Below are 13,388 nucleotides of genomic sequence, written 5' to 3'. Positions count from 1 at the left end.
ACAGAACAAGGGACCTTGTGAAGACACTTAAGACACATAAATTAACCAAACAAAGCCAAGATTGTGATCAATACAGGTTCACATTCAATACTTCAAGATTGATTATATTTAGAAGAAAAGCTTAAGATCTGTTAGCTGCAAAAGCTGGAAACATCCCACTCAAATAAGGTATAGATGCTACACAGGGAAGATAATTAAGTATTTAAAGAGCTTATCTAAGGCTGGTGAGATTTTCTATAATTTAAAACCTTTCAATCATAATCTTTTTTGAAGACTCTTCTGCTTTATTTATACAGCAGTGCTCATGATGCAAGAATGACTTGTGAATTCTGTGGCCTGCATTTTACAAAATGTCGAATGAGATTAAACATTTTTTTCTTCCTGTCATGACAGCTGTAATTGAAGTGAGATATATGAAAAATAATAAAACTTCCTTATGAGTGTAGAGCTGCTACACCTGAGGCTGAGCTACACAGAAAATTCTCATCCTCTCTGTTGAAAGTAAATCCTGGAAGAGAGAATAGTCTGGTCCCTATTGAAACTATCACAGCTCTAATGAAGGCTATTAAAATTCCCTTTTTGCTCAGGAAACACCAATAATCCCACTCCAAAGACTATAACAGTACTGTGATTCCATAAAGATGAGCTATAAAGACATTATGGTGAATTTGAGGATAATTCAATACCAGAATGATTTTCCTTAGTCTCCTTGACTAAATGCAGTGTCAACTAATGCTGAATCAAATCTCGCTGGACAGGCTTTGAGAGGACCAAGCATGTGGGGAAAAACTTCTTTCTTGGAGACAAAAAATGTATTTTTCCTAATTATTCCATTTTAAATCCTGCAAGAAAAATCAGTCAAACAGTCTTAAGGAATCCTGGTGGCGATAGATAGATAGATAGATAGATAGATAGATAGATAGATAGATAGATAGACAGATAGATATAAAATGCTTGTTTATGACAAGACTTCAGTTCTCAAGAGCAGTTGGGTTTCTGACTATGACAATGAGCATAAAATCTTCCATGAGCAGACTGATTGCTGCATGCTCTGAATGGCCTCACCAAAAGGCAAAAAAATTAATGTACCAAGATTCTGGGTCACCCTTCCAGCAACATATTCTTGACAGAAGTGAAACCAAATTATCTACAAGGTTCCTCAAGTAGAGCACAGGTTAAGTCAAAGGGAGGTGGGAGAAAACAATGTAAGAGCAAGCACAGAAGTGTTTATATTTAGAATTTCAACCTCAGAATCATTGGAAACACTGATAAATCACTATTTGATGAGCAATCTGGGTCAGAAGACTCAATAATACCCCATTGCTGATCAAAAGGCAGCAGGATATGGTCAGCAGTGTTCACAAGGGTCAGTCAAAATTCATAAACAGCAGCAGCAAAAGAAGGTTTTGCTGTAATGTGAAGGAAAGAAAAGAGACAATTGTAGAAGCAAGTAATCCAAACCTCTTCCATTTTAATTTGTGTCTGTACCCTGCTGAGGGAACAAACAGTTTGGAAGTTGTAGTCTGTCATGTAAGTCAGTAGTAGCTGCAGGGTAATAAATAGGACAGTAAAGCATATGCAAAGTCTGATTTATGGGATCCAAACAGAGAGAGCCCAAGTCTTGCAGCTATTTGCATCTTCCTCACATGCAAACAAGCACTGATGGAAAGTTTCCTGCTGAGAAAGAGAGAGAGAGGCAAGAGATGCACTGGAGAGAAACCTGTTAAGAAAAAAAAAAAGGAGAAAGAGGGCTGGAATAATTTCTTTAGACAGGGGTTTTGTGTATCTTGGCACCAGAGCAGAGCACAAGCACAGAATCACAGAAGGGTTTGGGTTGGAAGGGACCTTAAAATTCACCTCATTCCAAGCCCCTGCCATGGCAGGGACACCTTCCACTGTCCCAGGGTGCTCCCAGCCCTGTCCAGCCTGGCCTTGGGCACTGCCAGGGATCCAGGGGCAGCCACAACTGCTCTGGGCACCAGCACATTCTGAGTAAAGAATTTCATCCCAGCATCTAATCTAAATCTCTTCCATTATAGCTTAAAACCATTCCTGCTCACCTTGAAGGTGTAATAGTGCAGCTTTTCAACAGGCAGTGTGGACTTTTGGGAGCTAGAAAACATCATACCATGGGTTTTTCTTTTCAAATTCCTAGGCCAATTCATAAACTGGTTGCAGGGCTTCCTGTCACCATCACTCTGTTGCTCAGCAGGTTTCTGGTCTTAGATCTAAATCACCTTTAAAAGTCACAAAAAAAGCTGGACAGGGGTGATGGGGAGGGTGTGACCTGTAGCAGCCTCCCAGTACCAGAGGAAGAATTTGCCATGGCAGAAAATCAGCACATCAGAGCAAAGCTGGAAAGCAGTGCAACAGGTTTGAGGGGTGGTTCTATGAGAGGAGTATTTCATCAGCTTGCAGCTAGAATGGATGCAGGGAAATGATTTGCTTTGAAAAATGAAGCATTCTTCAGTTGGGTAGAGATGGAAAAGGAGGGCTGCAACATCTCCACTCCAAACTGCAGTTCTGGCTGCTTCCTGGTCTCACAATTTTAATTAACAAACTTCCAAGTGACCATTCTTTCCTTAACAGTGCAACAAGCTCTTCAATCTCTTCATTCAGACAGGACAAATGCAAACATCACCATCAGCTGCTCCCTGGAGCTCAGCTGCAGTGGCTCAGAAAGCAAACCAGCTCAGCATTCAGAGCTAATGCTATGCAAACACTAAAAATCCCATTCACCTGAATTCCTGACACAAACTCCTGCAATGATCTCAGCACCACTCACAGACTCCAAAAGCCTCTACCAGCTCCCAGACTGGAGGCTAAGGAGATTCTGGAGCTGTATCCTTAGCCCCATCATCAGCCAAGTGTTTACAGAGCTCCATCATTTATTTCCTCATGAACTTTCAGCCTTTTTTACTTCAGGATTAGAGGCTCAGCTTGTAAATACCAACCTCTAGACCAGCAGAGGAGTTTAATCTTGCAGAGTCTGTAGTGGTGTTTTGGAAGGAGAGAGAAGAGTGTGTGTGGCACCGGACCTGCAATCTCTGAAGAGACTGTTTAAGAGCTAAACCTCACCACAATCCAAAGCGCTCCAAGATGTACAAAACAAAAGAAATCTGAGTTCAGGAAGTCAGGGCAATGTAAAGAAGCAACAAATTATTTTAATTGTTTTATATCTTGCCTTGCAGTGTGTTTAAAAACAATAAAAATAAACTCTGGGCGCATGTTTCACACATCCTAAGGAACCCAACCGTGCACTGTGCAGACTCACAGGATGCTGCCAGCAAAAAATGAAAGCAAATCAAAGCAAAGACAGCTGGGAATTCATCAGCACCTGGCTCAGGGCAGAAGTTGTCCCTTCCAAGGTGATGTTCAACTCCTTAGTCCAGCGTCCTTCAGCAAATGCAGGATTTTGCACAAAGCCTGTTAGCTGCAGGAATGTCTGAAAGATATCAGTACCTCAGCTTCTCAGCACCTGGTGCTGCAAAATTTTTACAAGTTCCAGTAACCATATTGGCTTTAGGTATTTACATCTACAGAAATAGTTTTCTCTTTTCTTTGGAATATACTGGTTCCTCCCACATACATGGGATCTACAGGTTTCGCTGTATTGCAAATACACCCTTTTTTTTGCAGGTTTATTGTTAAAGATTCTAAGAAACATCCGTTCTTACTAAGAAATCTGGTGCATCTTAGCTTGCATTTCACATAAAGTAAAACATTACTTTTTTAGTGTTTTGTTTCTTTGGGTTTTTTTGTTTGTTTCTTTGTTTTTTGTTTGTTTTGTTTTGGGTTGGTTTTTTGTTGTTGTTGTTGGTTTTTTTCTGCAAAATAAATAGATTTTGGTGCAAGAGGGATATTCCTGTCCTGCTGAGCTAACAGCTCATGCTCAACAATTACACCCCATAAGTGCCCAAATCTGCCTGAACCATCCCAGAATCTTCATCAACATCCACAAATGGTGACAGCTCAAAAGAGTTTTCTTGAATGGAAAGCAGTTAACAGCATTGTAACCACAGGGTGGATATATTAGCAACATCTTTTGATCCTATTTTTCAGGAGAAGCCCATTAATAACTTCCCTACAATAAAGCAGGCAAGGAAGGATGAGCAGAAGAGAGTTAACAATGAATGTGACTCATCTCTCCTGCGAAGTCTTTAAGTTCAGTCATAAGCAAATAAAAAAAAGTGTAATTTTGAATTTTAATGTAACGTGAGGATCATTAACAATCAATTTGCATGAAAAATCTGCACTTTAAAAAGGAGCAAAGAATGAAAAGCTGCCAGGTTGGTTTGATAATGGACATATCTGGTGGTCATTCACTGCAAGGACAATTCCAGGTAGCAAAGGCATAGCTGTGTTCTTGGTATTCTTTTCTGAGCATCAACAGTCCTGAGTTAATTTCTATGCAGTTGCCTTAAACCTCCTTAATAATTCTAACTAGAAACGAAAAGGTTTGCATGTATATAATGTATTTAGTGGTATGATAGGAGAGCAATTATCATTTCCCTGGTTTAGAAATAAGGACGAGTTTAAACCCTGAGTACTCCCTGCTCATCTTACAGAGGAACACAAAAATAAGGCTGCTGAAGAGAGAAACAAAAATTTGGGAAAAATATAGATTGAATTGAGAATACATTATTAGTTTATGAACTTATCTTGTACCCCTTGTGGCTTTGTATTCCCCCTGAATATGTTTGTTTACACCCTGTTCATTAATATAAACAGGAAACATATTCTGGACCATTACTGCAGGTCTGTGTGGCACTGGATGCAATGCTGACAACTGGATCCTTTCTATAAACTGCACATTTATCACTTCTCAAGGAAATGGCTTCATTTCCCACCTCTGTTTTGGAAGTTAAACATAGGGAAATATTTCCTTTTGAGAGGACTCATGTTTCATACTACTGAACATCTACAATAAAACAGCTTTGTCTTCCATCTCCCTCATTGGCTTCACAGATATGAAGTTGGATGTAAAGAAGAGAAGCTGGAGTGCTTGTAATCTCTTTGCCTCCTCTTTTCCTAGCACACACCCACCCCATGATTAAAACTGAGTTAAAGCAACAGCTACTGAGCTGCACTGAATTAAACAGAGCAGTGACAAGTTCAGGTAATTACCGGCCAACACCAACAAAGGGATTGTTACATTCCCTGCACCACTATGATTGCAAAGAAATAAAGGAAGAAGCAGCTTTTTCAGACATTCTATTAATGACAGAGCCACTCTCCTTCATTCAGATATTTCACAGGCAGCACAATCCTCACAAACAGCCTGGATTGCACCTCCCAGTCTGGGTGTAGTGCTCAGAGCTGCATCATGTCCTGGTTAAGGGCAAAATTGGGAGAAAACCTCCAAAGGGCCCCTTCAGAAAGCAAACCCACACAGCCCCTGCCACCAACCGGTTTGGGAAGGATTCCTCAGAGAGAAGTGGAAAGAACCTGTTTATTTAACAGGCACAGCACCTCCAGCACACAGAATGAACAATACTGGATGACACCACTCTGAAAAAGATAACAAATTCAGAAAGTCTCTCTGGGCATGGTCACTCTGTTCTCAGTCCCTCCTGTGCTGGGGCAGCTGCTGCAGCCACAAGGTACAAACTCTCGGTGTTCCCAGGGCCCAGTCTGGAGCAGGTTGGAGTGGTTCCAAAAAAGGGAGAGGAGAAACAGTTATGAAAAATTCAGACTGCTGAGCTAAACTAACTAATGAGCAGAAGCAAAAGCAAGAGCAAAGCAGAAGCAAAGCAAAAAGCAAAAGCAGCACCATGTACTGCCCTGTCTGTGTGTCCCACCAGCCGTGGGGGAGCAGCTGATAAGAAACCAAAACAAAACTTTCACTCTTCAGAGCCAGTCCTGAGGCACAGAACATGATATCCAGCATAAACAGAACACACAAATAGGGATACAAGCATCAGAATGTCAGCCCAGGATAGGCATCAGGTGTTTTAGCAGATCTGTACTCAGCTCCTCACAGCACAGCACTGTGAACACTGACTGTACTTGTACAAACTGGAAGGAAACAGGCAAAGAGAGAGCATGGAGCCCAAGGGAACCTCATTATCAGCGTCCTGACACAGGGACTGACTCCTGCTCACAAGCTGAGAGCTTTGAGGGCCCTGATTAATGTGCAGAACCCGGGCAGATGAATTGAAAGGTGCCCAGAAACTTCTGTGATCTGGATGAACCTGATAAATTCAGATAGGAATCTTCACATCTGCCAGCTGCTTATTAATGCACGTGGAAAAAATGCTTTTTTTAACAGTAAAATCTAAACCAGACATGAAAGAGCTGAACTTGTCTCCCAAAGAGTTCCAAAGGACAGAGAGACGTGGTCTTCCAGCCACCCTGATGGCAAAAGAGGACAGTTCCAATACAGAACCTACTTTTCATATCCATACCCCACCTCCTGGGTGAAATATGGGGACTTGAGCATCACCAGCAGAGGTTATGTTACCCCATGATGGCAAGGGGGCAATATTTGGCAATATTTTACCCATTTGTCCATTTTAATGAGCACATTTGGCATTACTATCTCGGGGTATAGAACGATCTGTGTGTATCAGGCATGAAAATATAAAAAAAACCCTCCAAAAAACTAACCAATACAGAAAATATTTAAAGGGTCTTTTCAAATTCATCCATAACAGCTCTATAGGAAGTGAAAAACTTTGGAGTTAGCCTTCTCTATGATTACATGGAACTCTCTTTTCATCCCAGGAACACATTCCAGTGTGTTACACACAAATGAATCCCACACTTCCATGCCCACACTGAACTTTGCGTTTGCAAGGAAATCAGTGGAGAGCCTGATGTGACATTTGTAGAACCAGCTCCAGCCCAGGATCAGCCTCAGCTGAAGAACAAAGATGTTTTCATTTCTTATGATTTTAAAGCTCCAGAAAATTATTTCTCCTCCTGGGACTTACTGCTGTTGAATATTTAACTAAAACTATTCTGGAGCCAGCTCCAGTAATAAATACGGAGACAGCAAAATACCTGTAGAGCTTTTCCTTGATGAGTCTGTCTTAGAACTGTAAATCTGAAAATTTCAAAGTGTATTTCATACTGGAGAAGCTTCCGTATATGGATTTATTTTAAAAGGAAATTATTTATCATGTTTTTCACACCTGAGTATCTCAACTCCAACAATTTGACAGGTTTGTTTGATTTAGTTCATTGTTTAGTGCTTCTGTCTATGTTGTTTTCCTCAGTTTTGTGGTTTGGGGTTAGTTTTATTTTGTAAATTCTGGTGCCTGCTTTTAGGAAGAGACTCAATCACTGGAGCAGATTTCAGCGTGTACCTGGTGAGTCAATAAACAGATGGTGGAATTGCAGTGATGAGCATCACACCAGGAGAGACCCAGAGAGAGAATGATAAACAGCTCTGACAAGGAGCCCACCTCTCCCTCTGGCGTCACTCAAGGCATCAGCTCCTCCTGTGACTGATAAAAGCCTGATAAAAGCACAAGTGAGCTGTCCCAAACACCACAGGGATGACAGAAAGCCTCTCTGGTGAGAGGCAGGTTATTTTTCCAGCCAAACACTTTGAAAATCCACTAAGACAAAACTGAAGAGAGCTAGAACATCCCCTTGGAGGTCTGTGGAGAGGCTGGACTGAGGCTCAAGAGGCTCCTCCTGACCCTGTAACAGCAGAACAGACCCTACAAAAATGCCAGGAGCCTTAAAAGGATGTTAAGGTAGCAACAGGTACCAAGAAACTAATTTTGAGAGGCTTCTGGAGAGTGAAAACCTCAGAAAAACTGGCTCATAAAAATAGGATATAGATGCTGTAATATTCCCTCTTTATCAGCTCTGCTCGGATTCCTACCATATAGTGAGTGATTAATTTGGGCATCCAGAGTGCCTGAAAGGGATCAAGGAATAAAAAACCAACAGCAAACACTCCTCCATACACCCCCACAGAGTTCAAAATGTTATCCACAGCCTTACCTAATGTGACAAGTGTCCTGGAAGGACACCAGCATTAATACAGACCTTAAATGATAACATTCTAGCCAATTTCCACAGCATTTTAAACAATCTTTATACAAGCAAGGCCCACATTTTGCTCAGAATACGAGGAACTGCCACACAGCTTTTACTTTAAAGAAAATTACAGGCAGGAAATGTTCCATTCAGGTGTGAGCAGTGTAGTGAGACACAGAATCTCTGGGCTTTTTTTTAAACTGCCCTGTACAAAATTGTATTAAATTACTATATGTGCACCAGTGAGAGAGAAGAAATAGAGATGAGCTATTTCCACTGGAGCACCAAAGGATGGCAAGGGGGGCAGATGGAAATGATAGGTTTTTCTGGCCTGCCTATTATGATTGGAGAGTGCAAAGAGAAGAATAAATGTATTGTCATTTATTCAAGCCAGAAGACAGAGAAGCATTAGCACATACTGCAAATAGCTGCCCAGAGAACAGCATTTTCACAGGATTACAAATGTATCTCCTGCCACTAAACATACTGGAATAATTTGGAACTAATACTGTTATATTCTTTTGTAAAAAATTGCCAGTAATTTCTTTTCAATAATACATTGCTCTTAGTGAAGCTGCCCACAGACAATCAAAGTGGTGTGTTTAATTTCATTGATCATTCCATGTGCTAAAACAGGTATTTACTGCCCAATTTGGGGTTTAGGAGTATCCACATTTCAAAGTAAAACTTCTCTTTTGATATCTACCAAACTTTTCCATTCAATATTGAGAAATGTGAAGTACTTTCTGTTCTAAATACTCCAATAAAGCTTCTTATGAATGGGGAAGCAAACAGATCTTTCAATTAAAATCTTCAATTAAAACACAATTTTAAATCTTAATCTTTGTTGAAGAAACACCCTGTGATTTTACGTTCCTCTGATCAAGAGAAATCACGTGAGAAGCAGAGATTTAGCTTGGATTTAGCAGGTTTAGGAGCAGGACTATCAATTGAGCAAAACCTCAATTACAGGCTAATTGAATGTATGCTCAAGTACATTATTACAATTCAATAATCATCTCTTCAGAATTAAACAATTCCAATTTGCTTTCATTTCCGCCTGTGCACATGCATTACAAATTTGCTATTATTCACACTAAAATTAGTCAGGCTGATTGGAAGCCCCAGTGTGTCACAGGGTAGCACCAAACTGACCTCAAATGAGCCACTTAACCTCACCTGCTTCCTAATCAGGGATGAGGAGCAGGATGGGACCTTCCACAACAATTTGATCCTGTTCAAGTTCCTTCCAGGTGGGTGCATTGCTGAGCAACCCAGCAATGAAGCCGTCAGCATCTTTCCTGCTGGACATCAGGTTTTAATTTATTCTTTTATTTTCTAACTTGTTTGTATCAACAAACATGAAGTTCTCAAGCTGCACCAAGGGAAATACAGGCTGGAGATTGGGAAAAAGTTTTTCATGGAAAGAGTGACAAAGCTTTGGAATGTTCTGCCCGGGGAGGTGGTGGAGTCCCCATCCCCGGGTGTGTTTGACAAAGCCTGGATGTGGCACTGGGTGCCAGGGTTGAGTGGTTGGGGCTGGGTTGGACTCAATGACATTGGAGGTCTCTTGCAACCCAGTCATTCTGTGAATTCCGTGAATTCCAGGAACCTAACTGAGCCTGGAATGCTCTGATAGCTGCTTGCTATGGAATCTGCCATCCCTCTATTTAGCTGTGGTGCAGTCCTAGGTGTGCCACTCCTGGCAGCGCAATCCCCTTTTAATCTTGAATTAATTCCTCCAGATTTGAGCAAGATACAAGATCACTGGGTGGGAATGAAAAGCACTTGGCATCCAGCACAAGCATTCTCCTCGTGATCTGTGTGGTCCAAACATCTGCACCACACAACACTCCAAGGCATAACAAAGGCACCTGATCACCAAAGGAGAGCAGTTGGCAGAAAGCAGCACAGTGGACAACCTGATCTCATTTCTACAGCTGCTCTCTGCTTTCATACCCTCCATTTTAATCAGTAAATTATACCCTGTGAGCAGACCCAGACTTGAAATTCCTCTTACCCCAAACACAGAGTACCTCAGGAACAACTCAGCCACCTTCTGAACTCACCACCTTAGAGTCAGTGAGCACTCCAGTGGTGCAGCTCTAGGTTGGGTTAAAAAATAAATAAATAAGAACCCAGCATAGGGGATGACACTTCACCACCTGCCTCAGGAAGGTGAGATTAAGACACCTCTTGCATGTGTCAGGCTCTTGAATCATGGTAATTAACATGGCTAAAATCCAAACACCCTTCAAGAACTACTGACGCTTTCATTCTGGACTTCAGAGTGCCAGCAGAATCAACCCCAGCATTTACTGCCAGCAGCCCTGAACAGTCTCTGCTGACATGCAATGCTCCACCACAAGATTATTTCTGCCTGATAAAATACTGGAAAGGAAAGCAGCTTGTGAAGCTGACTGACAGCCAAACTATTCAGCTGACTACAGCAAAAGCCTTCATAGCCACCATATTCTACTACAAAACTTCCCAAAGAAGGCTGTGTCCAAAGTTTAAATTCAAATACCAGAGATACCAACTTAATCTCATGTCACTTTCACCCTTTTTCCTTATTTTAACACAAATGAAAGGAGGTCCAACAGAATGCCAGTTTTTATAGACAGTTATCTGTGGTATTTTCTGGGTTCTCCAGATGGAGGAGGAATTGAGAATCTGACTCTGTATTCTTACAAGGCATTATATTATATTATATTATATTATATTATATTATATTATATTATATTATATTATATTATATTATATTATATTATATTATATTATATTATATTATATTATATTATATTATATTTTGTGCTATACTAAAACTATAGAGAAATAAAAGAATAGAGAAAGGATACTGACAAAAACCTTAACAAGGTACTAATGAAAACTTGTGACTCTCTCCAGAGTCTCGACACAGCCAGCTGTGATTGGTTATTAAGTTAAAACAATTCACATGAAACTAATAAAACAACAACCAGTTGCTAAACAATGCCCAAACCACATTCCAAAGCAGCAAAACACAGGAGAAGCGAATCAAACAACTACCATTTTCATTTTTCTTTGATGTTCCTCTACTTTCCAGGAGAAGAAATCCTGGGCAAAGAGAATTTTTCAGAAAATATGACAGCTATCCCCCAGGAGGAAGCCCTCCTTGTGCATGAAGATGGTTTGCTGCTCCTACCTTTGACGATGAGCTCGGCGTAGTTGGAGACGCCGGAGCCGCCGTCGGAGCGGATGACGCAGCGGTACTTGCTGATGCTGCGCTGCGACGTGTCGGCCACGCTGACCGTGGCTGAGAAACGCCTGTGGTTGACCACTCGAGTGACCATCAGGGCTGTGTCCCTCCCGTTCCACTGCTGCAGGGGCAGAGAGAAATAATGCCATCATGGAGACAGGTAGGTTAGGTGTTGGTGCATCTGTGTGTGAGTCGCTCCTTGGGGTGATTAACGTGGTCAGAGTTCTACTTTCTCGTTTTTGGGAGAGGTTTTGGATAAGCATGGCTTTTCAAGGGAAGGATTCAGCCAGGTCTGTGTGAGCTGGGCCTTAAATATGAGGGTGCTTAGGCCCTGGCACAGGGTGCCCAGAGCAGCTGTGGCTGCCCCTGGATCCCTGGAAGTGTCCAAGGCCAGGCTGGACAGGGCTTGGAGCAACCTGGGACAGTTGAAGGTCCCTGCCCATGGCAGGATGGGACTGGATGAGCTTTAAGGTGCCTTCCAACCCAAACCTGTGATTCTATGATATATTTAAGTTTCCATTTCTATTTAATAGTTGAGATATATCTGGGCTTTTGGTGTGTCCTAAGGATACAAAGAGAATAAAGTGTCTGGAAGGGAACCCATATGAGGGGCAGGACACTGAGGACACTTGGCTTGGTCAGAGTAGGAGCTCTGTGACAGGGACAGGAGCCAGGGCATGGCTGGAGCTGTGCCAGGGAGGCTCAGGCTGGATACCAGGGAAAGGCTCTTCCCCAGAGGTGCTGGCACTGCCCAGGCTCCCCAGGGAATGGGCACTGAGGTTGCCAGAGCTCCAGGAGCTGCCAGGGGTGCCCAGGGTGGGGCTGTTGGGGTGTCTGTGCAGGGCTGGGGATGGGTGATCCTATGGGTCCCTTCAGTTCAGGACATTCTGTGATTTTAAGATTAATTCCTGTAAAGGCTGCAGAGGGGCAGCTCTCACTGCCACCGTGCGCTTCCATCCAGTGTAATTAGAGCCCGGCTTGGATGAGAAAACACAGGAGCTGAAGGCTTTGTGTTCACCTACAAACACTACAAATGAACAGATTCTGTAAATTTGGCCTTTTCAGATGCAAAACTCTGATTCTGGACCAATTTAAATAAATTGGTTGGATGAGCAGACATCCTTGTATATCTAACATTCCCCAATAAACCTCTCTACCAATGCCAGACCACATTTTTCCAGTTGGAAAGGGACAGACAAAGAATTAGCCAGAAATTGTTCTCCACAGTATAAACACCTCAACTTGCTCATTTGTCCAGTTTATTAGGAATTTCAAAGAAAAGCACATTGCTGTTTTGGCAGTTTCCACTAAATAGTTTTTAGGGGTGTTTCCAAGGCTATTTTCATTAAATGTTGTCGTTTCAGAGAATGGAAAGCAGGTTTTCATTAACAATAGCAATTCTTTCCTTTCCAACTCAGGGAAATGTTCATATTGCTGTAGGTCAGAATTGTTTTTACACACATGTAATTGTAACTGGGGAAATATTTTAATGAAAGAACCAAAAAAAGGTAAGTCAAAAATATATCTCAGTGGGTGCTAGACGTACACCACAGGTAAATAAATTTAGGTTAAAAATGTAATTTTTAGAACAGCTGTGATGAGAGTATAGTTACTGAGCATAAAATCATTTTAATATAATGCCAACTACATGTATCACCAACTTAAGCCTTTTTCCCAGTACTATTTTTAATTTTTATGATTACATAAGCCAATTCCTTGATTTAAGCTAGATTTGAAAATGTTATTTTAAAATTTTATTAAAATGCCTGAAGTCAATTATAAAATTTGATAAAATCTGGTAATTATTTGACTACAAAAGCCCTTCCTGTCTGCCCCAGATGTTACAACTATGGGGTGATCAAACTTCAGTCACATCATTCCAAGCTGAGAATAAAACTTTTGGACTGGCTTTAGTGTTCTCCAAATTATCTTGGCTTTGTATACATACAACAGGAATCCTCTTGACTTGTTTAGGAGTTAAACATTTAGGAATTCAATGATTTTAAAAGCTTCTGGAATGGTAATGCTGGGAGTGTATACATCAGAAAAATTCAAGGGGAAGGAGAAGTTATTGCGTCCTTCACTGGGACACACACACCCCATGTGCTGACGTTGGGATTGGTGTCAATTCTAACACTGACAATGAATTCCCAAG

At 41.4% G+C, this 13,388-nt stretch overlaps 1 protein-coding gene across 11 annotated transcripts in view; it reads right to left on the bottom strand.

Annotated features, from left to right (window-relative positions):
* The window catches only part of PTPRT (protein tyrosine phosphatase receptor type T), a 477,859-nt gene that overhangs the window by 272,997 nt on the left and 191,474 nt on the right, over positions 1-13,388 (bottom strand). For all 11 annotated transcript variants that reach the window (XM_074553619.1, XM_074553620.1, XM_074553627.1 and 8 more), the window contains exon 6: positions 11,180-11,354. In XM_074553619.1, coding sequence (XP_074409720.1) covers positions 11,180-11,354 — 175 coding nt within the window. The remainder of the gene's footprint in view (positions 1-11,179; positions 11,355-13,388) is intronic.

The sequence above is a fragment of the Zonotrichia albicollis genome, chromosome 17 (genome assembly GCF_047830755.1).
Source record: "Zonotrichia albicollis isolate bZonAlb1 chromosome 17, bZonAlb1.hap1, whole genome shotgun sequence".
Classification (NCBI taxonomy): Eukaryota; Metazoa; Chordata; class Aves; order Passeriformes; family Passerellidae; genus Zonotrichia; species Zonotrichia albicollis.
The sequence above is the reverse complement of the archived record's forward strand: the minus strand, read 5'-3'. Positions and strand labels throughout refer to the sequence as shown.